We start from the raw sequence: 27,240 nt of genomic DNA, 5'->3' as shown, positions 1-27,240 counted from the left end.
CTGCTACTTGCAATCATCATCACACTCATCTCCTCAGAATTTCTTTTATGTTGAAATTTTATGTTCTTTTGTTGTGATTTTGAATCGGCAATGGAATTCATAATATGTCTTTTCTTTAGTTCACTTTTCAGCTATAATTCATTTTAAGAATGGGGGAATTTTAATACCCACTATTGTAATTTGGGTATTGGTTTATATTTATGCGATGAAGTTTTGTTGTTTGGGTTTTAATCATTATGGTTTGATGGAAATTAATTCTATTTGAGGATTTGACTCTTACAAAGAAGCTCATCTGGATAACAAAGTAAAATGATGTGACTTAATGGTTAGCATTTCACTCTAAATTTGATAGGATTAAATTATGAATTTTATTAATCTCATGTTAAACGAGATAAGTTATCTCATGTTATAGAGATAAACTTGTGGGCTCCACCACCTGAAAAATAAAAAGAAAAGAAAAAAAAGGTAGCACAGTTATCGAAAGGTGTGTAGAAGAGAAATTTATCACATGTAATATAAGAGTAGTTTTTCCCTTAAATTATCTATCTGAATGTGCCTAGTGCATCATATTCCCTCATGTGCCAAGTTTGAAACCTAATAGTGAAATTGTGATAAAATATTTTCTTACAATTTTCAAAAATCGATTCAACCTGAAACCATACCGGATTAGTACCGGTTGAACCTGATTTATGGTCAATTCACCTATTCTTAATCAAATTACATGCATAAACTGATTAATGATCCGATTCCCGCTTCAATATATCACACTGACATGTTCGAACCAATTTTAATATCAATGCGTAGACATTTTCCAAAAATTAAAAATAAAATAAAATAACAATGCGTAGAACATGAACGAGCCTATTGTTTGTCGGCATATCTTCAAAAGGTAGAAATTCTTAATTGTAGGATAAGGACAAATTCAATTACATACACACAGGAGTCAAAACGGGTTAAAGCCCGCGGGCTAACTCGTAAAGTCTTATATTTGGTCATAACCCATTAGGGTCTATTTTGGTCCTATTCCTCAAAGTCCTATAATTTAGTGGGTTGGGTTAGGGCTGGTCCGCGTGTAAAACCCTGTCAGTTGCCGGTTTGTTATCATTACGTATAATATTAAGCGTAGTTACTGACACGAGCTGTCGAACTCGCACAAACTAATAAAATTAGGTTTCTTAAAATTTGTAGTAGAGTGTTGTTGGGTGGTTTTCTGATGGTGGAAAAATATATATTCTGATGGGGGACGTTCTTCTGTTCTAAATTAGCAACAGAAAACAGAGTTGTTCCCTTACTTCCAACCCAAGTGCGCAAGTGCGCAAGTGCACGCATCAAGTAATAATGAGTGTATTAAGGCTCAGATTATCGTTCTCACGAGGATATAACTCTAAATATTGTCTTAAACTATTTTATAAAGAATGAAAATGAAAAGAAAAGTTAGTGATTGAACTGTCTGGTCAAACGTTCCCTACTGTCTTGACAACGTTTCTCAGGAACAGTAAGTTCAGTCTGATGGCAAACAATTGCTCGCCGCGTTATATATGTGATCCTTCCTGTTTGAAAGAAGGTGTGATAATAATCATTGGAGTTTGATAGATACAAGATTAAACAAAGTAAAAATAAAACAGTAATAACTATAATCAAGAGACAACAAGGTGGATGGTTTTAAAAACAGTTTAACAGAAGAAACGAATTCACTGCTCCATTCTTAAATAGTTATTTTCTCTGCTCAAGACTTAACACTTTTTAGCTTTGTCCCAGCTTCTTATCTGCCAACTCTGATTCCTCAACTCATGGGCTAGATGGCTCACAAGTTTCCATATTCTTATGGCTCCCTTGACTCCAACAGGTACTTAGTACAGAACCTTAAAATGGACGAAGTGGCCTCTTATTCCTAAGGTGACCAATAGTGTTTTTGCCATAACACTACCTTCCCCCAATGACTAAGCTGTCTGAAATCCCTTTCTTAAGGAAGTTGATTTCTCAGTATATGTTCAATTTCCAGTGATACACAATGAATATAGCTTACTTAGCCAAAGAAATACAAAAAGCTTCAGTCAAGAGTTTTGGAAATAATTCTTTAAGAGTTTTGCAGCTTATCCGTCCCACAAATAATTCAGCCTATGGCTGATATTTTAAAAATAATTATTCTAAACTGAAATCTCATAGACCCGGGATTCAGTTCAGAGATAATGATTGGGAAGAAAAGAATAAACACTTATATTGAAATTAAGTAAGAAAGATTACAACAAAATATAAAGTGGAGAAGAGGGTTGGTGCTCGTGGGGAGTCTTAATGGATAATACAGAGTAAGGGAAAAGAGTTGTCACTTAACTACAGTTACAACTATACAAAATTAAACTACTAACTAATACTAGGTGATCTCTTCTTTTAGGACTTCAATCCTTCCAGAATTCGATGATGTTTTTGTGTTTGGAGTGTCCTATTTATAGGAAGAAGAGGGAGTGCCAGCCTTGTAAATCCTTTGGAGTTGGTTTCTTGATTGAAGGAACGGGGCGGTGGCAACAGTGTTTGGAAGCTTGCAAATTGCTTGATGGGACAGTTTTTGTTGATGATTAGCCTTTTTCTTGCAGTCCCCATGCCTTGCTTTCTTCTTAGCCAATGAGAACTCTTGATTCTCTGCTGTTCACGTTTCTTGGTGCTTAAGTGGTGCACCGCCTTTGCTTTTAGAAGACGTTGTTTCCACGTTTCCTGCAAAATGAACAGAAGCATTAAATGAAAGGAGCAGGTGTAATAAATGCTCTCAATTTGTTCCCCTTTTAATATGTTTTCAAAGGAATACATTATCATATGTTCTCCCACTGTGTTTTTGTCACAAATGTTCAAAACAAGTGATTTTCATGCTGAAGTTGTTCATCAGATGAGAGAACAACTGCTATTTTACCATAAAAATGGGCTTAGATGGGAACGAATTTACGTCTCATCAAGTGTCAATCTGAGTCGTCTCTCAAGGAAATCTCAAGGATTAGAATCACAGAATAAAACGGAAAATAAAAGGGGGGTTTTGTTTGCTCAATTTGAAATAAAACAGAATATAAACAGATGAAATTAAATTCATAATTTAAACAACGAACCTAAGGTTAGGATTCCTAGGACGTCATTGCTCGGATAAAAAGATACCAAATTCGTGATTAACCTCAATTGAATTAGGATCCTTGTATTCAATTGAGAACCATCTCTAAGCGATCGCCTAACGTTTGATCAAATATGATTCTTCTACTAATACAATCGCAAAGTATTAGCCCGTTTGACTTAAGGCCATAGGGTTAATCAATCTAATCATCAAAACTAATGATTAATCTCTTTCCATAATCGCAATCATGAGTCTCAGATTGAATATCCACAATTGCACGATATCAATCTGAGTTTGAAAGAGAAACAAATCTGATTTGAAGGAAAAGTTCAGATCCTCTATACTCTTCCATGGAACCACTACCCTTAGGTTGATTAAAGGGTTCTTAGCCTCGCATGGCTAAGGTAAACATAATTAAAAATTAAGAAGAAAAAAGATGAAGAAGAAGAACAGAAATTGTAGATTAATCTCTAGAGACAATTTGTCGATCGTACAAACTCCTGAATGAAGACTGCCGACAAGTTTCCTAAATGAACCATTTTAAATCCATCCAAACAGGGTTAGGGTTCAACTATTGTTGGCCCATAATAAAAATATAAATAGAATTAAAACTAAACAAATAGTCTTAGGCTCTAATTTCAACTATCTTCCTGTCTGAATTGGGATTTCTATCTTCATAGCATTTGTAGCCCACGAGTTATCTTTAAAACGTAATAAGAATGGAGTCAATCGGATACTTGTGGAGTGAGATATGATCAAAATACTAAAGTAACGTAAAGTTGGAAATTACTGACGAAAATAAATTAAACCCAATAAACAACCAGAAATCTAATTTAACCCAAAAGATTATTTTTTTTATTCTAAATACTCCTAAAATACTAATCAAGAGTGATAAATAAGTGCAATAAAATATTCATTATCAGTTACAATCACAATAGTTGAATTAAAATACGATTAAACTTTTTCTTTTCTGTTAATAAATATTTTCTACTTAAAACCTTTTCCATATTTAAAAACAATTCAAAACTATAATTATAACTTATACATAGTGATGATCTAAACTTAGTTTAAACATAGCATAGAATACTTATAAGATACCACCATGAAGCTCTCATAAACAACATGGCTTCATTCTTGTTTTTCTTCATTTCCTTCTGCTCACTAAGTCCCTTGCTTATGTGAACATTAACAACGGACAATCGTATTTCCTTGTTGCATCGCTTGCTGAAGCGAGCATTGCAGTGAGCAATTTAAATTTGAGGCAGTAGCTACTGCCCAGTCCTTTGTTTCCTCGTTGGGCTGCTCGCTTAAGCGAGCATATCTACGAGCAATTGATTAATTTTGATATTCAAAAGCAGGGATTTCTCGAACACCAACAAATTGCTCCCTGGTCTGCTCGCACAAGCGATCATGTCTGCGAGCAAAGCCCTGCCTAGACAGTGGCTACTGTATCCAATTATATTTTCTCGCTAAACTGCTCACTTGAGTGAGCAAGTCTGCGAGCAGATCTGTAACTTAAGTGATTCTTTTTGTACCATGTTCAATCCTTAGCCAAAACTTTCATGAATTTAGGTACCTAATAGACTTGGAATGGTAGCCCAATGCCCAACAAACATGGGTGCTCTTACATCTTCCTTCACGTATCATTTTCCATACAATTATATAACTTTCTTGCCTCTCAAGTTATCTAATTTTTTTAACCTACACATGTCATTTGACCTCATATCTTTCTCTTCATTTCTAGCATATAATTATGAGATATGAAATAGGCCTACCAGCCCTTCCATCACATACATAATACATGCTTACAACAATGTCCAAATATTCAAAAGTTTACAAAATATTACATCTCTAGGAACTTAGCAGTTACTCAAGCATGATCAATATCGTACACCTCATTATACATCATGAATAATATAAAATAAGCATGATCACACTCTAAGTTCGTCCTAACATCATCGTTACATGTTCTCCAAAATATACAAGGCTTATCTCCAAAAATGCATGTCTAACTCTATACTCCAAAATATATGATCATGTGATATACAACCAAATGATCATCAAAATACTCATGCTACAACATGGTAAACTACTCTAGCCTCTTGCCACGTGCGATTCCTACACCAACAATGTCAATACTTGAAATGTAATCCCCACACGGGGTGAGATACATATCTCAATAACTTAGGGGCCCTTGGAGGATTCTTCCATCCCAAAGCTCACTTTAGGCATAAAAGCAGTAAAACAGGTAAATACATCATATATATCCATGCGATGCATATCAGTAATGTGACACCCCGTCTGCAGCTGGTTTGTTAACATGCATATGGTACAATAGCGCTTCATAAAACTATGATTTAAGCGTAAGAGTTATTCTAAGTATTACTTTTAAATAATGAAAAAGGAGGATAAACTTTTTCCTTTTATCCTAATACTATTTCTTAAGTTATTTTAATGTTCTAATGCCTTTACGTTATTCTAGTGCCTGTTTGTAATGCCACGCGAAATTTCTGAATCCAATTATTATAATATGTACAGTCCCATACCTTCACAGACTTCTTGATTATTCTACCTATATATATTCTCTGCATTTCTGTACTTAACAGAAATGATCTATCCAAATATGATCACAAGGACCATTTTGAACAGAAATCTACGAACAACATAATGACTGTAATCTGGACAAATCCAAATTCCTGTAATACAAAAAATCTAGATAGACTATATATCTATATTCTCAGACTCAGAATTCATCAACGAATTCCTATAGAATCTGTCTCAATGCCAGTCCTCATCATAATTAAACTTTGTAACTTTAACTTACAACATATAATACAGATATCTGAAATACCTCATATAATGAACTATGGCTTCTATGCCAATACACACATACATACTGAAATTCATAAGTATCATAAATAATGTACAAATTGCTACACATTCCTCTCAAAATGAATATCAAATATAAACAGGCATGATCATTACTCTTGTCTCAAAATAATTGTATACAAGATACACATATAACTAAGCATATAAATTAGCTCCATCTCTAGCCACTCTGGACAGGCGTCTTCCCTGAGATGACTGATCAACAGTTGCTGGAGTACCTGAAATGTAAGTCCCCAAACGAGGTGAGATTTCCACTATCTCAGTAAACTCAGGATTTATAGAGAAGTCCACTCATGAGTTCACTTCCTACATGAAAGGTTAGATACAGAGTATAGCGTACATCATATAAGCATATCTCACTCAGACCACCGGTCTGTACAGATAACTCTGAGAACTTTTGTCTCTCTAGAGCAACCAGAGCCAACCATTAATAGGAGTACTCATGGCTATATCTGATCTATTCATTAGCCAAGAACCAATATATATATATATATATATATATATATGGGCTTATCATTTCTCAAGCTGCTAGAGATAATTTTATCTCCAGCTACTAAATCATAACCGTACAAAGATGGATCAATGGTGATAAAGGAAGAGAGAGAAAAGGAGAATCATAACCATTCAAAGGTGAATCAATAAATATAAGGAAATAAATAATCAAAACGACGTAGTTTTGGGGTGGCCGGAGATAAACTTATCTCAAGCCGCTAGAGAAATATTTTTCCCTATATATATATATATATGTATATATATTTAATCTCATATACATTCAATCATATAGTTACCTATATGAATGCAATTATACTAAGTATCCAACATCACAAACACAAACACACAGATATGCCACCATGATCATTAAATCTTGGAAGAACAAACAAAGAGGAAGAATCCTCCTAAACTAAGAGCTTACCTCTTGAAGCTTGTAACAGCCCGTTGTACACCGGTATTGTTAACATTAATTATGATATTAAGCGCAGTTACAATCACAGCAATTCATTTATAAAAATGCGAGTAAACTTTTTCCGTTTATTACGCGAGCATTTAAAACAATAAAAAGCGTAATAATTAAAAGCTGTGATCGTAACTGTAAACTCTTTGCAAAATACTTATTTAGACTACTTTTATAACTTATTTTAGTTACTACAAGTCACTAAGGGGTTCCCATAAATCCACTTAGCTAATTTCTCAAATTTACGTTTTCTACCTATCCGAACATGGTACGGTCTTTATTTTTCTGCGGACAAACCACATTCTACAAAACTCCCATATTTTGATATGTTATTATACACTCAATTACCTTTCTAGGAAGCTATCACACGAGTTATTTCGATCTCGTTTGAAATTGGACAAGCAAAGCTGCCAGCCAACCCCAAAACAGCTCCAAACATCCCTCACTCCACGAATTACTGCAGAAAATTCACTCCACCAATTACTCTCGAATTTTTATACAAAAAACTAGACACATCAATCTTCAATTTTACATATCATACACTTAATTTGACTAGGACACGAAGCGGGAGTAAATTTCCCAAAACCGGTTCAGAACTGCCACAAGTGCAGTGAGCAAATGGGCAGTCTGCACTCTTTGCCTTCTCCAGGCCGACGTTCAACCCATAATTCTATCAAATTTTACCAAATGATAGAGGACATCTCAAGCTTCAAAATAGCGTATGGCACGTCCCTATCGGACCTCTTTGGAGGGAGATATGCTCTCCCGAATTTCACCTAAAATATACCAATTTCTAGAAATTTCGCTAGAGTTTCCTTTGTTTTTACAAAAATTTCCAAATTTGCAAATGCTTTCTAATACCTCAAATGTACCTAATAACCAATGGGTGGCACACACAAGGACCAACAATACCTTGAGGCACTTACAACCCATCTCAGTTTATAGTTATTACACAATTCAGATCATACTGCTCAATTGATTAATACTTAATACGTTTCAATCATCAAAATCCATTTACATGCATTTTCTAAGCATTCACATAATCATAATCCTAAAATAGGCCTAAAGTCCTTCCATCATATTACATCAAGTATCCATGGTACAATTACAATAACTCAATTACATATACAACTTACAATTTCATAACTTTAAATTACAACTTGAAACATAAAGCTCAAAATGACATATACAATTAGACTTAGGAAAAATGACATGAACAATTGTGACTATGAATCTCCTCCTACATACATATGGGATGTTCATGCCCTAAGTCTATCCTAGGCCCAATGGCCATCAAAATGCAAAAAGTAAAAATGTTCTCCAACACTCATCCTACGGGCTTCTTGCCCGCCGCTCCTGTGCCACTGCTACCTCCTGAAATAAAGCCCCCAAGACGGGGTGAGATATATGAATATATCTCAGTAACCCAGAGGTTCTGGAGAAAACTCTGTCCAATGGCTCACTTCGATGCATATAAATAATATATAATAACATCTTGAAAATCGAGATATAGCAAGGGATTTAGAGAAACTAGAGGAATATAGGGATACAAAATACGACGAAGTTGGAATGATAGCTACCAATACCACGCAATGTCCTGCCTAATGGTTCGACATATAAACCTACGGGTCTCATCCAAGGCGTGTTCCAAGAACATCCAACCAAGGTACCCCTCCCATCCACATACACCCGAGACTTCCTAGTATGCTCTTATTCGAATCACACACACGACCCTAGGTCAATTGGAACTCCCTCTCGGAGACCTATCCAGTGGAAGTCCGAAATGCATGAAGGCAAAACTATCTACTGGCCAGAGACTCGGTACCTATGCACCAACATACATACTAAATGCATGATCATGTTATTCTACACTACTCATATACATTTCCTACCATCACCCTCAACGGGTATAGTGAAACACACAAGGGGATCAAGCCCCAGTACCAAGAGGTTACCTTAACAAGCCTCTTCACTTTGCTCCACAGCAGTATATTCTCCGAGCTCGTTACTCACAGAAATGCCTACACAGAGGACATTCCCAATTACTTAAAACTCATACGAATACATGTAATTACCAATTATACTGCATAATTCCAATCACTTACCTCAATCCCACCTGGTTCAGGACCAAGGGCAATCCACCGACTCACGGTTCGGGGTTCAAATCAACGTACGGCAACCTACAACAACCATGTACGAATCATCATTACACGACAATTCTATCAGAACACGAAAAACGTAAAAAACCTCCCCTACACCCTTGTAGTTTCGGCCTTTGAAGGCTTATTTTACAATTTATTTTTCTAAATTTTCTTTCTCATTTTATTAAGCATCCTTAGGTTACTAAAAGGTCATACCAAGTGCCGTTTTTCATTTTACGTCTTTTAAACGTCGTTTTGCTTAATATCCCACTCTAGGATCCTTTATGACTCTCAACACCATCAATTATTTTTCATTGATTCTCTAACCTTCCAACCACTACACAACCCATCTAAATACCATTTAACACATGATACATCATCCAAGCAATACCAACAACATCAAATCTCTAAAATTCCCTAAATGGCCAAATTGTCACATATGCAATTCCAAAGGATTTTCATTCAATTTTAACCACTCTACGCCTCATACAATCCCATTATATCAATATACAATCATACAAAAACTCACCAATCCAATCCTAACACATTTTCAAAACTCAAAGTCACGACACCCTAAAAATTTCTAAGTTAAAATTTCACAATTTTCATCAATAATTTTCATGGCATTTCTAGCTCTAACACATCATTCTAAGACATTATCATCTAGTACACATTTTCCATTTGAGCTCCCTAACATCACAAATCAACAAAACAAAGTCTAGGGTTCATAAATATGATCTACCAAATTAACCATATAAACGATGTAGAAACATACTCACAATCAAGGCCTAAGACTCCTCCAAGATGTATCCAAGCAATGGAAGGCCAAATGACTCTATGAACATCAATTCTCCTCAAATTTTTGTAGCAAAGGGTAGCACTTTTCTCCCAATCTATTGGTTTTCAAGCCCTAATACTAGTATGGTTGGATTGGGATGATGGTTTACATGAAATTTAGTGACAAACTTTGTGGATTTTGGTGACGTATTGTGTGAGAAATCAAAGCTTGAAGCTTTCTCCTATTCTCCTCCATGGCCGCGGGTTTGTGCTGGAAAAAGGGAAGGGAAGTGGATGATGAATAGTGAATCTTAGGTGGCTTAAGTGGACTTAAGTGGGGTGGGACCCACCGCACCTCACGCGTTTCAAACCCGTTTGAATTTCCCTCTGATTCCACTAAACGTCCATAAATTCAAAATCTATTTAGAAACTCTAATTTTTAATATTAACCATTGTCCTTTAATTATACTTGATCAGATGAATCTGGAGTTTTCTGGTCGTTCGGAGAAAATGTTGATTTAAGCTGTTGCGCACGTCATTGGCACTCTTCCCCAAACTAACTTACTTCCATCAAATTTTATCGGAAATTATATTTTCTAGTTCTATAGACCATTTATAACTTATATTTAAAACCTAGAGATCAAAACTCAATCAGCATGTTTTACGGTGCAATCGTACCGCGGTATTTTTACCCGATAAAAATACTATTCACTGATTTTTCTGAAACTTGCCTAAACACTCAATTTTTTGTTCTGAATCTATTTTCAGGGTTACTTTTACCATCTGAGACCTTCTACTCAATTTTTATCTTCTGAGGGTTGCGTGTTGGCTAACTACCGTTTTGCCCTTTCTTTGTATTTTGGCCTAATTTTCAGGATTTTCACTAATCCTTCTCTTTAATTCTCATTTAATATATTAATATTTAAATTTAGAAATGCGAGGTGTTATAAAGCTTCTATAGCATGCTTGCTTGAAACACAAGTAACTATGTTAAATCTTCAGAAATATGATCAGAAATCATTGTATGTCTTGAATCACATCTGATATCCAAACTTATATCTGATTTAACTTTCACACATTCAAATTTATCACAAGATTCATATTTTGCCCAACTTAACAATTCCATTCTTGACAATTCATGCCCATACCACAAGTCAGATCTAAACCATAGCAATTTGACACTTGCTCATATAATGTTAAACCTACACCAAAATACCATTAATTAGAGATTTAACTCCTTAAACCCACTTGAAACTTACTTCAATTAAGTTCTAGGTTTAATTATTATTTAACTTTATTTCCATGTTATTTAAACTCCAAATGGCCGAACCCTAATAGGTCTTTAACACACATTTTCCAAGCTTTTAATTCATCGTTCTATGTTCCATTTGGCACCTTATCATACAAAAGATACTTAATATCATTCAATATGAATTAAACACATGTTTTTACCATATTAAACCTATTATGGCCGAATACATAGGTTTAGGGTTGTGTAACGTTTTCACATTCAATCTTTTTTTTTTTTGTAAATTTCACATTCAATCTTTAATCCAATGGCCTTATTCACTTAATTAATCATTAAATTCATGTTTCACATACTCATTTTATCAAACATCACAAAAGCCCTAATTTATTTAATGATGGCCGAATCAAGGACTTCAGCAAAGACTTATGAACTTCATTATATTTTCATCACTTGAATCATTACTAGACCACTCAATAACCCTAATTTCATCTCCACAACAACATAAACACATAAGCTTCACATTTTAAACACACATGGCCGAATCATGCATCACATTCTAGGTCAACCATTTTTCATTTTCTTAGCTTGTATTTACTTGATTAAACTTGAAATTAACGACTAATATATAAACAACATCAAACACAACATAAACCCTAATTTTACTAGCCATGGTCGAATCATGTACTAGAAGTTAGGTCATTTATCTTTGCATTTTCATGCATCGTTGATGTTCTCTTGTACTTTACATGATAAATCAATTAATCTTCAACATCAAATCGCTTCAAACAACATCATACAACCTCTATAGAATTTCATGAAAACCTAAAGTAAACCTAGATTCACAAATCATTATTCAACCCATTAAAATGACATTAAATACCTTGGATAGCTTCCTTTTGATGATCTAAGACTTCTTCAACATATAATTCAAGCAAAAGCTCATCTAAATCTCCTGGACAACAATTATATCAAGGTTTAAAGAGAAGGTGTCTCACTCAAAACAAACCTTCAAGGTGTATAGTTTCTAGGGTTTTTGAACACAAGCTCACTAGCTATCTTTTTTCATGTTGAAAGTTTCTTGAAAAAATAGCTAAATCACAAAGTCCTCTCAATCTTTTTCTCCCATGATGTCCCTCGACTAAGCAAGAAGAAAGCATAAAACGAAAGCAAAGGATGAGTAGATAACCTATATGCTTCCAATATGACTTAATATGTAAGTTTTCTTAACTTTTTGACTTTAACTTCATCTTTTGCATTTCATTGGTCCCCAAATCTTATGTTAGCTTTTAATTTGCTGCCCATGCAAGGCAAACAAGTGAAACTAGCATAGAGATGCATCATGGAAAGAAAACCGACTTAGCTTAGGAAAATAACTAAAGCCCACCATTTTTGACTTTTCAAAGACTTTTAGCAACTTAATTCCTATTGGTTATCACTTTACACTTTATTTACTTGAGGTTTTGACAAACATACATGACAAACAAGGAAACATGCATATAACATAGGCAAGAAAGCAAGACAACCAACTTTGACCAAAAATTAGGCTTATTTAGTAAGTTTAAGCTTACTTCGACTTTGAATTCCATATAATTTCCTATTGGCTCTAATTTCATTTATCTTTGACTTAATTCTTTTAATTTCTCTACATATCATCTATTTAAATTAAGACCACTTATATCTCATAAAACTTAGCAGACAATTTAACTAGACTGACATAATTCAGTTCAGACCTAGTTTTGTCAAATTACCAAAATAACATGTCATACTAAATTGACATCTATGTCTCTCAACATAACTCATACTCTTACTTATCTCCTAATTGACTTGTTAGGCATGAATTATATCCTCATATTAATTATCATAACAATCTCATGATTTAACCGCTCTCAATTTCACTCAGGGAATCTACCTAGCTCACTCATCACTTTCATAATTATTCTATATTTTCATAATATATTGGTATGAGTTGTTATAAGTAACAACACAATCCCTGTAACGCTCGACCACTTGCAAGAATCAATGACTGTCCCACACACTAACACGAGACTTTTCAGTGTGCTTTGTCTTCACTCACACACTTCCCGGGAAAACTTCCCAGGAGGTCACCCATCCCAGAATTGCTCCAAGTCAAGCAAGCTTAACTGTGGAGTTCTTCCGATCCGGGCTACCGAAAAGTAGATGCATCTTATTAGTATAGTTAGTACCAATTAATTCTTATAAGTCATTCCTAACTGTACCGTCCCATACCAGCACAGTCTCTGGAATCCCTCTCTTTCGGGTGTTGATTCGATTCATTCATGAACCCCCAAGCTGCAAGATTTGGCATGAGCCGCTCATTGTCTGTACCCTTTCGCACCGGCGATGACTCCCTGCCTTTGCCAGCTCTTTGGATGTTACATGCCCACCAGCTTCGGCCTGGTTCATCCTCGAACCACACCGTACTGGAAGAGAGGCCCTGCTCTGATACCACTTGTAACGCCTCACAACTTGCAAGAATCAATGACTGTCCCCACACACTAACACGAGACTTTTCAGTGTGCTTTGGCCTCACTCGCACACTTCCCGGGAAAACTTCCCAGGAGGTCACCCATCCCAGAATTGCTCCAAGTCAAGCACGCTTAATTGTGGAGTTCTTCTGATCCGGGCTACCGAAAAGTAGATGCATCTTGTTCCCATACCAGCACAGTCGCTGGAATCCCTCTCTTTCGAGTGTTGATTCGATTCATTCATGAACCCCCAAGTTGCAAGATTTGGCATGAGCCGCTTATTCTCCGTGCCCTTTCGCACCGGCGATGACTCCCTGCCATTGCCAACTCTTGGGATGTTACAATCCCCACACGAGGTGAGATAGCAATCTCATTAGGTCATTTCTCTGGTCAACACACCATCATTGAAAAGCCCACAATAAGTGATTCTACTGGCCAGAGAACTCACGTGTATGCATTACGCAAGGAAAATCCATTTTGCAATATACCAAGCATAAGGAAAATATATCTTATGAAACACACCACGGGGCATGTATTATGTAGCACACCACCGGGACATGGCATGCCTCACATAAGAAAAACTCATCTTGTGTGGAACACAAGGTAATCGATACATACAATGCATTATATAATAGTTCCATGTAATTATATACACCTTATAAACCAAACTTCTTCTAAAAAAAATTTTCTTCAAAAAATTCCATCACTAGTTACGACTGAGTCTTTTTTCACCTTTAATTTCGTCTTTATTTTTATGAAATTCTATTTTCGACGAAATATTTTCCATCAATAAATTTCGTCGATAGTGGAACTTTTTTTAGTAGTGATTGAATATTATAAAAAATTAAAATTTATGAAATCATAATTTTTTGGCCTATGCGAGTCTTTATTATTGAGGGTCATTTGGCCTAACCCACATGGGCCAGAGCCTAATGAAATGGACTGACCTGTTTTGACAACTCTTTACATTGCTGATATGGTCCTTGTTACTTATGCAATGGTATTGAATACTAATACCTATTACCTGAAAAAATATCTAAAGAAGAAAATTCATATTAAATTATAAGAATAGTAATATGCAATATAAATTCATATTAAATTTATATTAAAGAAGGACTCTAGTGAATCTATATCAGATGAATTGGAGATTACGTATGAGTGCCATCATATTTATTTGTTGACAAAATGGAGTGGAAAAAAATAAAGTTAATCAATGTTCAAGATTGATTATAACACTTCTTATTCTTACACATGTATAAAAATAGGGCTTGGTGTTTGTCATTTTAAATGACATAAGTTATGTCATTTTAGGAGAGAGATAGACATATAAAATGGAAATAATGGGAGAGAGAAAATGAGTGTTTTTTTAATTTAAAATTTAAATAAAAAAATTTATTCTCTGTCTATCTCTCTCTTAAAATGACATAACTTTATGTCATTTAAAATGACAAACACTTTTTTCATAAAAATAATATATCTTATATATAAATATATGAGGTATGATCTTTTGTCTCTAATTAATTAAGATTATGTCTTACTCCTTATTTCAGTCGTTATGATTATTTAAAATTAATAATTAATTAATAAATATAACTCAATAAATTGTAATAATTAAATGAATAAAATTCAACGATTGAGGCGGAAAACAAAACTTCTTAATAAGTTAAATGACATGTACAATTTCAAGTTGAGATGGCATGTAAGTGATTACTTTCCTTAAAAATAAATGGAACTTCAGGATGACAATAATAGGGATTGTAAAAACGGAGTGAGTTTTTATTATAAAGTTAGATGAATAAATTAGAGAAAAATAATTCAAAAACTAATTAAAAAGAAGTTAAAAGTGCAAAAATATGATTTTAAACATAAAAATTGTGACGTAACCTTGAGTTGAAGACATGGAAATTAACGTAGGGAGATATTGGGAAACATAAAAGATGGCTAAAGTGGCGATGTGCAAGTTGGTTTCGCTGATTTCGTGCATTGAAAAATCAATTGAGTCATTGTCCTTGAGACAAGGACACAGATATTGAGCTGATTGAAAAATCAAATAGCTAGTGGGACATGGTCCCGTAAGTCCTTAACTTGCTTATGGACTTGCGTCTTGGTCTCATTCACATCCTTTTCATGATTTGACGAAGGTAGTACACATGAACGAGCTCACTTTCTGTATAACGGGAATGCATATTCTCTTATATATATAAAAAAATATGACAAAAATTAATCATAAAGATAAAAATAATATAAATAAATTATTTTCTGTCGTATTTGATAAAAATAAATGAGATATGTTATTCTACTTATTATTTTTTCTGCCTATAAAGATAAATGTTAGTTAAGATTCTGATTTAACAGTGTTGGAGGATGGTAGATAAAAATAGGCAAAAAAATGATAGGTAAAATAACTTATTTCAAAATATATATCAATTACTCGGTATATACGTAATACATAAAATCTTTTTTTTTTTTTTTTTGATAACAATACATAAAATATTTTCACTTGAACAATAAGAGTCTGTTTGAAAAACCTGATAAAGAAGATATGATAGGATAACTTATCATATCCTACTTTTATCTGGGTCAATAGGATATGATTAATTTATCCTGTTGTCTCATTTTATCATATCTAATACATGATTTCTTATCCTATTGGAAGAGCTGAGTTAGGATTCAACAAGATAGGATATCAATATTGGATACCCAATATATCCCCACGCTACCCAATATATCCCCATGTTATCCAATATATTTGTATGTATTGCATTATATTTTATTTTTTTCTTTCTCCTTTCTTATTCTACATAATCTTATCAGCTTGTTAATCAGGTACTCATTAAACACATGACATGATATAGGCTTATCAGCCCCATATCATATTCTATCCTTATCAGCCTCATATCATATCCTACTATTATCCTATTCTCCAAACTAACTCTAAATAAATAAGAGAAGGAAACTGTTCCCAGTTAAACCTGAATCCCTTCTTGGGCCTACACTTAAGCCTTTTACCTAGTTCAGGCCCCTTATTCAAATTACTTTTGTTATCCGGCGGCTTGCACTTAATGTTTCGGCTAAGACCGAACTCATGAGCCCAGATCGTGGGTTCAACCTCACGACCACCATTACCCAGTGCAATCGCCTGCAACTATCATGATCACCTCCTGGATAACTGCTCCCTATTCATGATTCTCCATTCATAACTGCATATAATAGCTGCTATAAATACATAAATGATACTAAAGGGGAGATTTTAGATACATTCGATGCCATCATTCATTCCAGATCAAACACTCATTATTCCTTACACTTAGAACGATACCATATCCTTGTCAGACCAATATGCAACCGTGCATAACCCAAACACTTACCCAATTACCCTAGTTTCACTCAGAGCAGAAACAAAGACAAAGAAATAAATATGGAGCAAACAAATAACAATGACACATTTCACCATAAAAAAAAGTAACAATGACACAACTTCAAAAATCAATTCTAGGTAAAGAATAAAATATATCATAATTCCAATGAAAGAATAACTTGGTTTTGTTTTTTCTTTAGTCTATGTTATCCTTCAAACAAAACGGTAAAAGCCGGTGATTGATTCAACTATGAAGAAGTGATTCCACAGAGAGGGGTGGTTTATAATTTTCTATGGTTGTACTTCCATTGATTTTGTGGGTGTTTGGATGGTTTTTTTTTTTAAAAAAAAACTGCTTTTTTTTTTTGAAAAAAAAAATCCTTTTGAATGTGTTTGGATAATAACTATTTTAAAAAGCAGAATTAAAAAGACAAGTTAAAATAATATTTTTTTTCAAGGTTAGGGTTTTCGTACAAAGAAAATAGAAGTCAAAAGTCAAATAATTTTTTAAAATGATTTTAAAATAGCTTTAACTTCTAAAATGTCATTCTAAAAAAAGTCATAAAAATATTTTTTTAAAAGCTTATCCAAAAATACTCTTAATTATGTCAAATTGACGGAATAATAAGAGAAAAATTTTAGTGGTTCAAGACCACCGAACTCAATAGTCCATTTTACTAAAAAGAAAAAAATAGATTCACCTTTTTACTTTTTACTTTATTTATGAAAAAAGTATTTGTCATTTTAAATGACATAATGTTTTGTTATTTTAAGAGAGAGATAGACACAAAAAAAATATATTTTTATTTAAAATTTAAATTAAAAAAAATCAACTACTTTCTCTCCTATGAGTTCCACTTTTTGTGCCAATCTCTTTATTAAAATGACATAACTTATGTTATTTAAAATGACAAACATCAAACTTTTTATTTATTTATTTTCTGTAAAAGGGTCCACTAAATTGAATAGTTCCGAATCGCTAAAGTTTTTCTTTAATAATGGATATGCATTATATTCACCGGAACCCGTGTAAAATTATTTTATAATCTAGTGGATCGAGTATGGCTTTTGGCCCAACATGTCATAACATGTATTGGTTTTTCATTTGGAAAAATCCAAACCATAATTTTGAAGTTTTAAATGAAAAATAAAACGTGCTATAGCGTGGGATCAATGATCGGTGAAAATTTATGTCTGCTAGTCGTATTCAAGTGGGGTCGAGGCGTAATAAGAATCTGAATACACTATTTTGATGTTATGCACGGAGTGAAAAAATAACTATGCTAGGGTTCACTATTCACTGAGAGAATGGCAAGATCCAAACAGAAGGAGAGAGAGAACATGAGAAAGAGAGAGAATTGGGGAGAAAGGAAGAACTTGTGATTGTGAGAAGGTGAGTAATGAGTGCTTGAAGGTGGATTTTGGTAGCTCGAAGGAGGATATCGAACCTCTGGTTCGAGGTGGGTCCAACCCTGTAAAGAATGCAGTGGAAGGGGTTTCCACGGAAGTAAAGATGGAGGGGCTAGACAGGGGAGAAATTCCTAGCGATGCCACCGTAAACAACAGGAAGACCCCATTAGGGGAGAATGCATGTCAGGGAACCAAGGTTGTATCATACAAGGAGAAACTGATGCATCTGAATGGAGAAGTTAAAGGCTATGAGAGTGAAGAGGAACACTGGATGAATATTCAGCGGAGAGAAGAAGCGGAAGAGGACCTTCTTGATGAAATGGAGAAGGAAGATGAAGATGACCCACTGTGTCCTTCATACAAGTTTTCTATGGCTCAGCACAAGGAGGATTGCCAATAGTGGAGGAAGGCCCTAATTATAAAACTCCTGGGGAAACGCATAGAATCTCGGTTCCTAGTAGCTAGATTGCAGAAAATGTGGAGTCTGAGGGGCTCATATGAGATTGTAGACCTAGATAATGGCTACCTGGTATTTCGATTCCAAGACGACAGCGACTATAAGCATGTGCTAGAAGAAGGTCCTTGGGTGGTAGCAGACCACTATGTGGTGGTCCAAAGGTGGCGTCCGTTCTTTGATCCTTATGATGAGAGCTTTAAAAAACTGGCAGTTTGGTTAAGAATTCCAGGGCTTCCTCTGGAATTCTACACAACAAGAAATCTGTGGAAAATTGGGAATATTTTTGGCAGAACGCTGAAAATAGATAGAAATTCCCTGAGAAGAAATGAGATGGGAGAAGATGACATCACGGAGAGGACAAGATTTTCCAGAATTTGTGTGGAAATAGACTTGAAGAAGAGTGTCCTATCGAAATTTAAGTTTTGGGGTAAATCCTATCAAGTAGGGTATGAACAGTTACATCTTATCTGCTTTAAATGTGGCCTCTATGGCATAGACAAGATGGCTGTGATGAGAAACATGCCCAGAGTAAGATTCAAGAAGTACGAGCTCAAGACAAGGAAGTAGTCAGTAGCAATAGTCAGAGTAAAGGTGAAGGAGCCCACGAAGCGTTTGGGAAATGGATGGTAGTTCAGAGGAAACCAAGGGGAAAAAACCAAAACCTGGTCCACCCACTCAGGCAACTAACAGTGGCCCAAGAAACTCTAATCCCGTGAAGGAGAACTTTACTAAGAAAATGGAGAGCCCTAGGATGCACTCATCAAGGAACAAGACTGGGTTGGAGAAGAAACAGTATGTGAAGCCAGAACCTACCAATGTGGCCACGACTTCAGCACTTAGTAGAGGAGATAAGGAGCAGGATATTAGCGGAGGCAGCAAAGGAGAGCAATCTAGGGATCTTGGAAAAAAGAACCCTAAGCTGAATGGGAATTTCCAAAAGAAAGGTGTAGTGAAGGATGGTAAAGGCAGGACCAGTCCTGTGAATAGAAAGAATGCCAACTACAGAACTCAAGATTCACGAGATGGGGGAATGAGAACTAGTCACCTAACACTGTGTTAGGAGGGCCTTATAAGGTGGTGAAGACTAAAGACAAAGAGAAGCAACCATTATCTCCGAGTGATGATGCTCAAAAGGAAGGGAGTCAACCTGAAGCCCTGGTTAAAGGTGAGGATGCCTTATCCTTATTGAAATCCGCTTCTTATTATGAGAAAGATCAAGACTTTGATAAAGTCCTAATGGACATGGGGGGGGGGGGGTGTGAGAACCTATGGCAATAACCTGTAATCAGGTTGATTAGGGTCCCAGGTTCAAACTTTTTTAGTTTTTATGCCTGTGTGCGCAAGGAATTGTAGGGTTGTGGGAAAGAAAGAGTTTCCAGCACTCATAAAAGACCTGAAATACAGATTTAGAATTAATGTCTTAGCCTTCCTTGAGACTAGAATTAGTGGGAAAAAAGGTGATAAAATTATCAGCAAACATGGGTACCCTAACCCTTACAAACAGGAAGCAATAGGGTTCTCAAGTGGTATTTGGCTAGTGTGGGATGATAGGAAAGTGAAGGTTGAGATCCTTCGTAGCCATCATCAATTCATCCATACTAGAATTTACTTTAAGGATGATGATAAAGTTGATTATGTTACTTTTGTTTATAGGAGTCCAAACAAAGTGATTAGGAAAACTCTATGGATGGAACTGGAAGGTTTGGCACAAAATATCACTGGGCCGTGGATCACTGTTGGGGATTTTAACTCCATACTCTGTTATACTGATAAGATTGGTGGCAAGGAGGTGTGTTGGAGAAGTGTGGGGGATATGCAGCAGTGCTTGACAAATTGTGAGTTGTCTGACCTAGGGTTTAAAGGCCCCAGTTTCACCTGAAGAAGAGGCAAGCTTCAAGAAAGATTAGATAGAGCTTGTTCCAATGAATTCTAGAGCAGTTCCTGGCCTGAAAGAATTGTGACCCATTTACCTTATTTTAATTCTGATCACAGGCCAATTATGATCTTAAATGAAACATATAGTAGCCCTCCTTTGGAAGCTAAACATTTCATATTTTTGGCTTCATGGTTAACTTTGGAAGATTTTGGGAGAGTGGTTAAAAATAGCTGGGAGAAGTTTGATAACTGGTCCCCGGCAAGAGATGATTTTGAAATTGAAGCTAAGTTGTGGCATCAGAATGTGTATAGAGTTAACATAAAGCAGAAAATAAGATTTATGCTAGACTTAGAGGGCTGGACAACTATAAATTTGGCAGGTTTGACCATAATACTAAGCTGCTGCAGAAGAGTCTGTGGAGGGACTTGCGAGCCATCTTGTTAAGAGAGGAAATGGCTTGGTTCCAGAGATCCAGATGCAATTGGATGAAATTTAGGGACAAAAATACAAAATTTTTCCACTCAACAACCATTAGTAGAAGGAGACACAATAAGATCCTGACCCTGAAGAATAACCAAGGGGATTGGATTGCTAATAAAGATAAGCTGATTAGCATGGTTGTTAGCTTCTATGAGGAGCTATTTTCGGCTGGAGAAGAGGATGATGGTGATTTTCCCCTTAAGGGTGCATTCCCTAGTCTCTTCTCTAGGGAAAAGGAGAAGCTGGATGCTGCTCCTAGTCATGAGGAAATTAAAAGAATTATATTCAAGATGGGGAAGTTTAAGGCTCCTGGCCCTGATGGTCTCCAAGCAATCTTTTTCTAGTCGCAATGGAATAATGTAGGTAATTCTGTGTGCAATTTGATTATTGACATTTTCAAGGATCCAAGGAAATTCAAAGAGATTAACAAGACCCTTCTATGTCTTATCTCAAAGAAAGACAACCCAGAATCCATGAAGGAGTTCAGGCCAATCAGTCTATGTAATGTCACCTAAAAAGCCATAACTAAACTGATTGCTGAGAGGTTGAGGGAGCTTATGCCTAGAATTGTCACCCCCAATCAATGCAGCTTCATAAGAGGAAGACAAAGTCCTGACAACATTATTATTGCTCAGGAGATTATTCATTCCATGAAGTACAAGAGAGGAGATAAGGGGTGGATGATGATTAAGGTGGACTTGGAGAAGGCATATGATCGTCTGAGTTGGAACTTTATTAAGGATACCCTGACTGACATGGAGATCCCTAGTAATCTGGTAAACTTGTTGTACGACCGTATTTCAACTAGCACCATGAATGTCAGGTGGAATGGAACTACAACCAGGGAATTTCAACCTGGGAGGGGCATTAGACAAGGGGATCCCATATCCCCTTATTTATTTGTCTTATATGTGGAGAGGATGGCTCATGTGATCCAAATGGCTGTTGATGCCAAAGCTTGGAAGCCTATCATGCTGAATAAGGAAGCTATTCTTATTTCTCACCTTTTTTTTGCAGATGATATCATCCTATGTGCGGAAGCTTCCTTGGACCAAGCTCACATCATCAACCAGGTGCTTAAAATATTCACTAAGGCATCGGGTCAAAAGGTGATCTGTGACAAGAAAAGAGTTTTCTTTTCCAAAAATGTGGGCTTTAATAAAGCTAAGGAGCTGAGTGGCTGTTTGGGAGTTGGGCTTACTGCAGATTTGGGTAAATATCTTGGTGTTCCCTTATTCCACAAAAGAGTATCTCAGAATACCTTCAATAATGTAATTGAAAGGGTTCATAACCGGTTGTCTTCATGGAACCAACGATCCTTATCTCTAGCAGGCAGAGCAACTCTTGCTAAATCTGTTCTGGAAGCATTGCCTGCATATACCATGCAAACAACAACCCTTCCAACCAGCTTATGTGATGAAGTAGAGAAACTAACTAGAAGCTTTATTTCGGGATCCAACCCTACCAAGAGGAAAATGCATCTGGTGGGATGGAGGAAAATCTGTCAACCTAAAAATGAAGGGGGACTGGGATTCAGAGATCAGAGAATGGTTAATAAAGCCTTTGCCATGAAATTTGGGCATGGCCTTCTCACTAATAGAAATGCCCTCTGGGCACAAGTCCTGCGAAGCAAGTATAAGGTGGGAAATGATATTATTCCTACTCTGAGCAAAAGGAAGAATGTATCTAACACTTGGAAATGAGTGTGTAGAACTTGGAACAATGTTTGTGATGGTTCAAGAGTTCTGATAGGAGATGGACTAAACACAAAATTCTGGAAAAATAGTTGGCTGCCTGGGACAAAGAAGCTTCAAGATACAGCTACTGCCCCTCTTCCAGAAGATGTAAGTAATTGAACCATAGCTGATTGTATCAACAATGAAGGGAATTGGGATTGGAGCAAGCTGGATCCCTACCTGGAAGCTGAAGACCTGGCTGTGATTGCAGATTTAATACCCCCCTCATTAGAAGCTGGAGAAGACAAAGTTCTTTGGAATTATTCATCAACAAGTTTATTCTATATTAAATCTGCTTATTTGACTATTCTCCCTTCTGACCCTGCTACTGGTGGATGTAACTGGAAGTTTGCTTGGGATTGGGAGGGTCCCCAAAGAATTAAATACTTTATTTGGCTTCTTCTTGGAGACAAATTACTGACAAATGATCGAAGAGTGCAAAGACACATGACTAAGGATGGATCTTGCTCCCGGTGTCATTATCCATTTGAAGACTGCCTGCACATCTTTCGGAATTGCAGCTGGACTAGACAGGTGTGGATGCATCTTATTAAAAATAGAGAGCAGAATAACTTTTATAGTGGTGATTTCAAAGAGTGGCTTGATAGAAACTTCAATAGAAGCAAGACAAATAAGTCCTGTAGGAAAGTTTTTGGAGTTGCTTGCTAGAATATTTGGCATTGCAGGAACAACCTTGCATTCGAAGGGTCTTACAATTCTCCCTATGAGGCTAGTCAGCAAGTCCTCAACCATATTCAGAACTGTGAGTTGGCTGATGGTTTGCTAACTAGTGCAGGGCTTGTGGTAGGAGAAGCTACTGAAGTTTTAGTGAAATGGAGCCCTCCTCCTCAAGGCTGGATGAAACTGAATTCGGATGGGTCCTGTGCTGAAAATAGAGCCAAGGTTGGATGTGGAGGAGTCATCAGAAACTCTAGTGGAGAGTGGATTATGGGTTATTCAAGGAAGCTGAGACACGGTACTGCCCTCATGGCTGAGCTTTGTGGGATGCTTATTGGCTTAAACCGGGCCTGGAATGAAGGTATGCAGCAAGTGGTACTAGAAAGTGATTCCATGGATGCTATACAGATGCTATCTAGAGAGTGTGATACTCCTAGTCTCTACTCATCTATAGTCCAGGCTATTAAATGCATGCTGGAAAAACCTTGGAAGATTGAAGTGGCTCATATATATAGTGAAGGGAACAAGGTGGCGGATTGGTTAGCCTCTCAACATGCTGTGAGGGATAACAATATCATCTGGTATAGTAGTCCCCCTCCTAATTGTAATTCCGTGTTGATTTTGGATTGTAAGGGCATTGGGATGCCCAGATACATTAGTAGTTAGTTTGTTGTTTATTTTCCTTCATTATATAAAAAAAAATGATCGGTGAAATTTATATACAGCAGTTCCCCAAAAACATGAGTTTAGATAAACTTTGAAAGAAATAATGTACTTTAATATTATAACATTGTTTGAGATTTTTTTCCTAAGTTACTCTTTATAAGGAAAAAAAATAAAATTGATTTTTTTTTGTTTAAAAAAACTCATCCAATTATCATTAAGATTTCAAACTTAATTAAAACAGTACCTTTTCAAAGAAAAAACCCTAAATAAACATGACTATAGTCAAAAAAGAGAAAGGAAAGGTTGGACTAAAAAATTATGTACTGCGTATGATCTTTTCAACTACTTTGGAGTTAATTCATAACAAAATAAAAATATCTTCAAGACTTGCAATTATTTAAGGTTTGTTATTTTAATATGTATTTATTATCTATGTCGCTCCCGAATCAAACAATACAGATAATTCAATATTAGAAATGAAAATTATATCTTTTACCAAATTCGGGGCCTTTTCAGTATGCTGCGCATTTGTAGTATACACTCGCCCAACCGTAGGAATAACAGCAGCAGCAGTAGTAGTAGTCGGTAAGGCCTGCAGATCCGCAGCCTGTCCAGTAGCAGATGGACAACTCCTAGCAAAATGGCCAGTCTGACCACACTTGAAACACTCCCCCGGGGCTACACCACATACACCTTTGTGATATTTCTTGCACTTCCCACATTGTGGGATATAATATCTATCAACAGCTCCACCACTAGGGGCTCCACTCCTCTTAAATTGACCAGGAGGCTACCTTACTTGCAACCCATTCCTCTATTATTATTATTATTATTATTATTATTCTGATGACCACCTCTGTAATTAAAACCAAAAGGATTATTGTTCTTCCTCATCTCTTTCTCTCTAGCAGAATTAGACTTCGGATACCTGCCATGCACAATCTCGACCTTCTTGAACTGTGTCATTAAATCAGCAAAATTCCTGACAACAATATTCGACATGCGTTTCACAATCTTTTCACTCAATCCTCTTTGGTACTTCGTAGAAAGAAATTCCGGAGTAGGCAAAGTACCCCCATAATTAGCAAACTTGACCAATTCATTGAACTTGGCCAAATATGCATCCACAGATAATGAACCTTGCACCAGCTTATCAAATTCTCCTTGTTTAGCCTCCCGGACATCACGAGGAAAATATTCTTCATGAAATAGGCCCTCAAACAAAGCCCAAGAGATCTCCTTACCCTGAACAGCATAAGGGCGAGATACATTGCACCACCACTCATGGGCATCACCCTCCAGCATATACACCGAATACAACAACTTCTGAGGATCCTGACACCTCATCACCTGGAATATCTTATCCATTCCCATAAGCTAGGTAGTAACCTCCTTCAGGTCCTTTGACCCCAGAAATGCTGGCGGTTTATGTTTTCGAAATGAGATAAGGCTCCGCTCATCCGCAACATCATCACTAATCTGCTCAGTAGCCCCAGTAGACTGAGCAACATATGTAGGATCAGCAGTGGGCTGACTAGCCTCACCAGTGAGGTGACTAGCCCCACTCTCCCCGTGCGTGGGTGTAACATATGGCGTAGGTGTAGGTGTCATCGTAGCCGTATGCGGAGGAGAAATATTCCGCCTATGCCGAGCTCTCTCAGCCCTCATCTCAGTCATGAAGGCCTGCAACATATCCTGATTATTCTTCATCAGGTTTTCAGTCATAGTCCTATTAGCAGCCGTCTCCACCCGCAGAGCATTTAGAACTACAGTAACCGGATCAAGCGGAGGAGGATCTGCACCTTGTGTCCCACGGCGGCCACGAGCCCCCCCTCATGATATCTGTACATGTAACACAAAGGAATGAGCTGATCAGACCCACACTGAGGAATCATATATACATTAATCATAAAGAGTTCACAGATAGCTATGCAACACAAAATACAGTCATACATACTCAGAGTTCCCTAATAAACTGCTCTGATACCATAAAATGTAACAACCCGTTACGTACCGGTAATGTTATCATTGTATATGGTATTAAGCGCAGTTATAATCACAGTAATTGAGTTAAATAAATTACGGGTAAACTTTTTCTTATATTAACTCCTTGGCTTTAAACATTAACTATTTCCGTAATCAATTAAAAACAACACCGTAATTGTAAATGCAAAACTCGCGGAAGCATAAAACTTATTTATTATAACCCCTCTAAGCCATACCATTAACTCTAGGTTATAAAATGACTTATTTTCAAAAATTGCACAGTAGGAATCGGTTCCCAACAGCAGGGAATCGATTCACAATAGCTACAGTAACAGACAGTAGCTACAATTTGGCTCCCCTGTTTTTAGGAATCTATTCCTATAAAAAGGAATCGATTTCCAGCCTTAACAGTGGCTAAAATTTACGTGCTCTGTTTCAGGGAATTGATTCCCAACAGCAGGGAATCGATTCCCTACTGTGAAATCCCAGTTTTGACAGCTTTTTGACTTCACACGGGATCCATAATTTCATTCCTAACACTTTAATATTTAATATAACACTTATACCATTACTAATGTAGGCTCTAGGCCCTTCCATCATGCATAATCTAATACCAATGTATCATTTTACATTATTCACCATATCCTTTGCCATTTACACATCATATAGCTCATTTTACATCACAAGTATCCAAATGCCTCTAAAATCAAAATATGTGGCCATGGACAAGTCCCATGCTCACCAAGATGTCAATATAAACAATAGGCACGAAATGTAAATCAATTACAAAAGACTTAGAATCTAACCATGAACACCACAAAAGCATGGAAATCTCAACATGCAATATGTTCATGATCAAAATCCAAAATGCTAAATGTAATGCTATGTGCATCAAATAAAATCCTCCAAAATGCCATGTTATCCATATGCACATCATGATCCAACTCCTCCAATAAGCGAGCCTCTTACCCGATGGTCCTCCATGCTCACTATATCCTGAAATGATAT

General features: G+C 36.2%; 2 protein-coding genes across 2 annotated transcripts; one reads left to right on the top strand and one right to left on the bottom strand.

Moving 5' to 3' along the window:
- Window positions 1-19,429: 19,429 nt before the first annotated feature.
- On the top strand, window positions 19,430-21,510 carry LOC133299442 (uncharacterized). Its single transcript, XM_061498899.1, has 6 exons — window positions 19,430-19,769; window positions 19,871-20,066; window positions 20,164-20,510; window positions 20,585-20,645; window positions 20,803-20,991; window positions 21,066-21,510. Exons 1-6 carry the CDS (start codon window positions 19,430-19,432, stop codon window positions 21,508-21,510), a joined length of 1,578 nt encoding a protein of 525 aa, XP_061354883.1.
- Window positions 21,511-25,041: 3,531 nt separating this feature from the next.
- Window positions 25,042-25,614, bottom strand: LOC133299441 (uncharacterized). The gene has a single exon (XM_061498897.1). It carries the CDS (start codon window positions 25,612-25,614, stop codon window positions 25,042-25,044), a length of 573 nt encoding a protein of 190 aa, XP_061354881.1.
- Between the last annotated feature and the right edge of the window lie 1,626 nt (window positions 25,615-27,240).

The sequence above is a fragment of the Gastrolobium bilobum genome, unplaced genomic scaffold, assembly GCF_033153095.1.
Source record: "Gastrolobium bilobum isolate Gb01-03AN ecotype WA unplaced genomic scaffold, APGP_CSIRO_Gbil_v1 utg28832, whole genome shotgun sequence".
NCBI classification, from domain to species: Eukaryota; Viridiplantae; Streptophyta; class Magnoliopsida; order Fabales; family Fabaceae; genus Gastrolobium; species Gastrolobium bilobum.
This window is presented reverse-complemented; position numbering and strand designations above follow the sequence as displayed.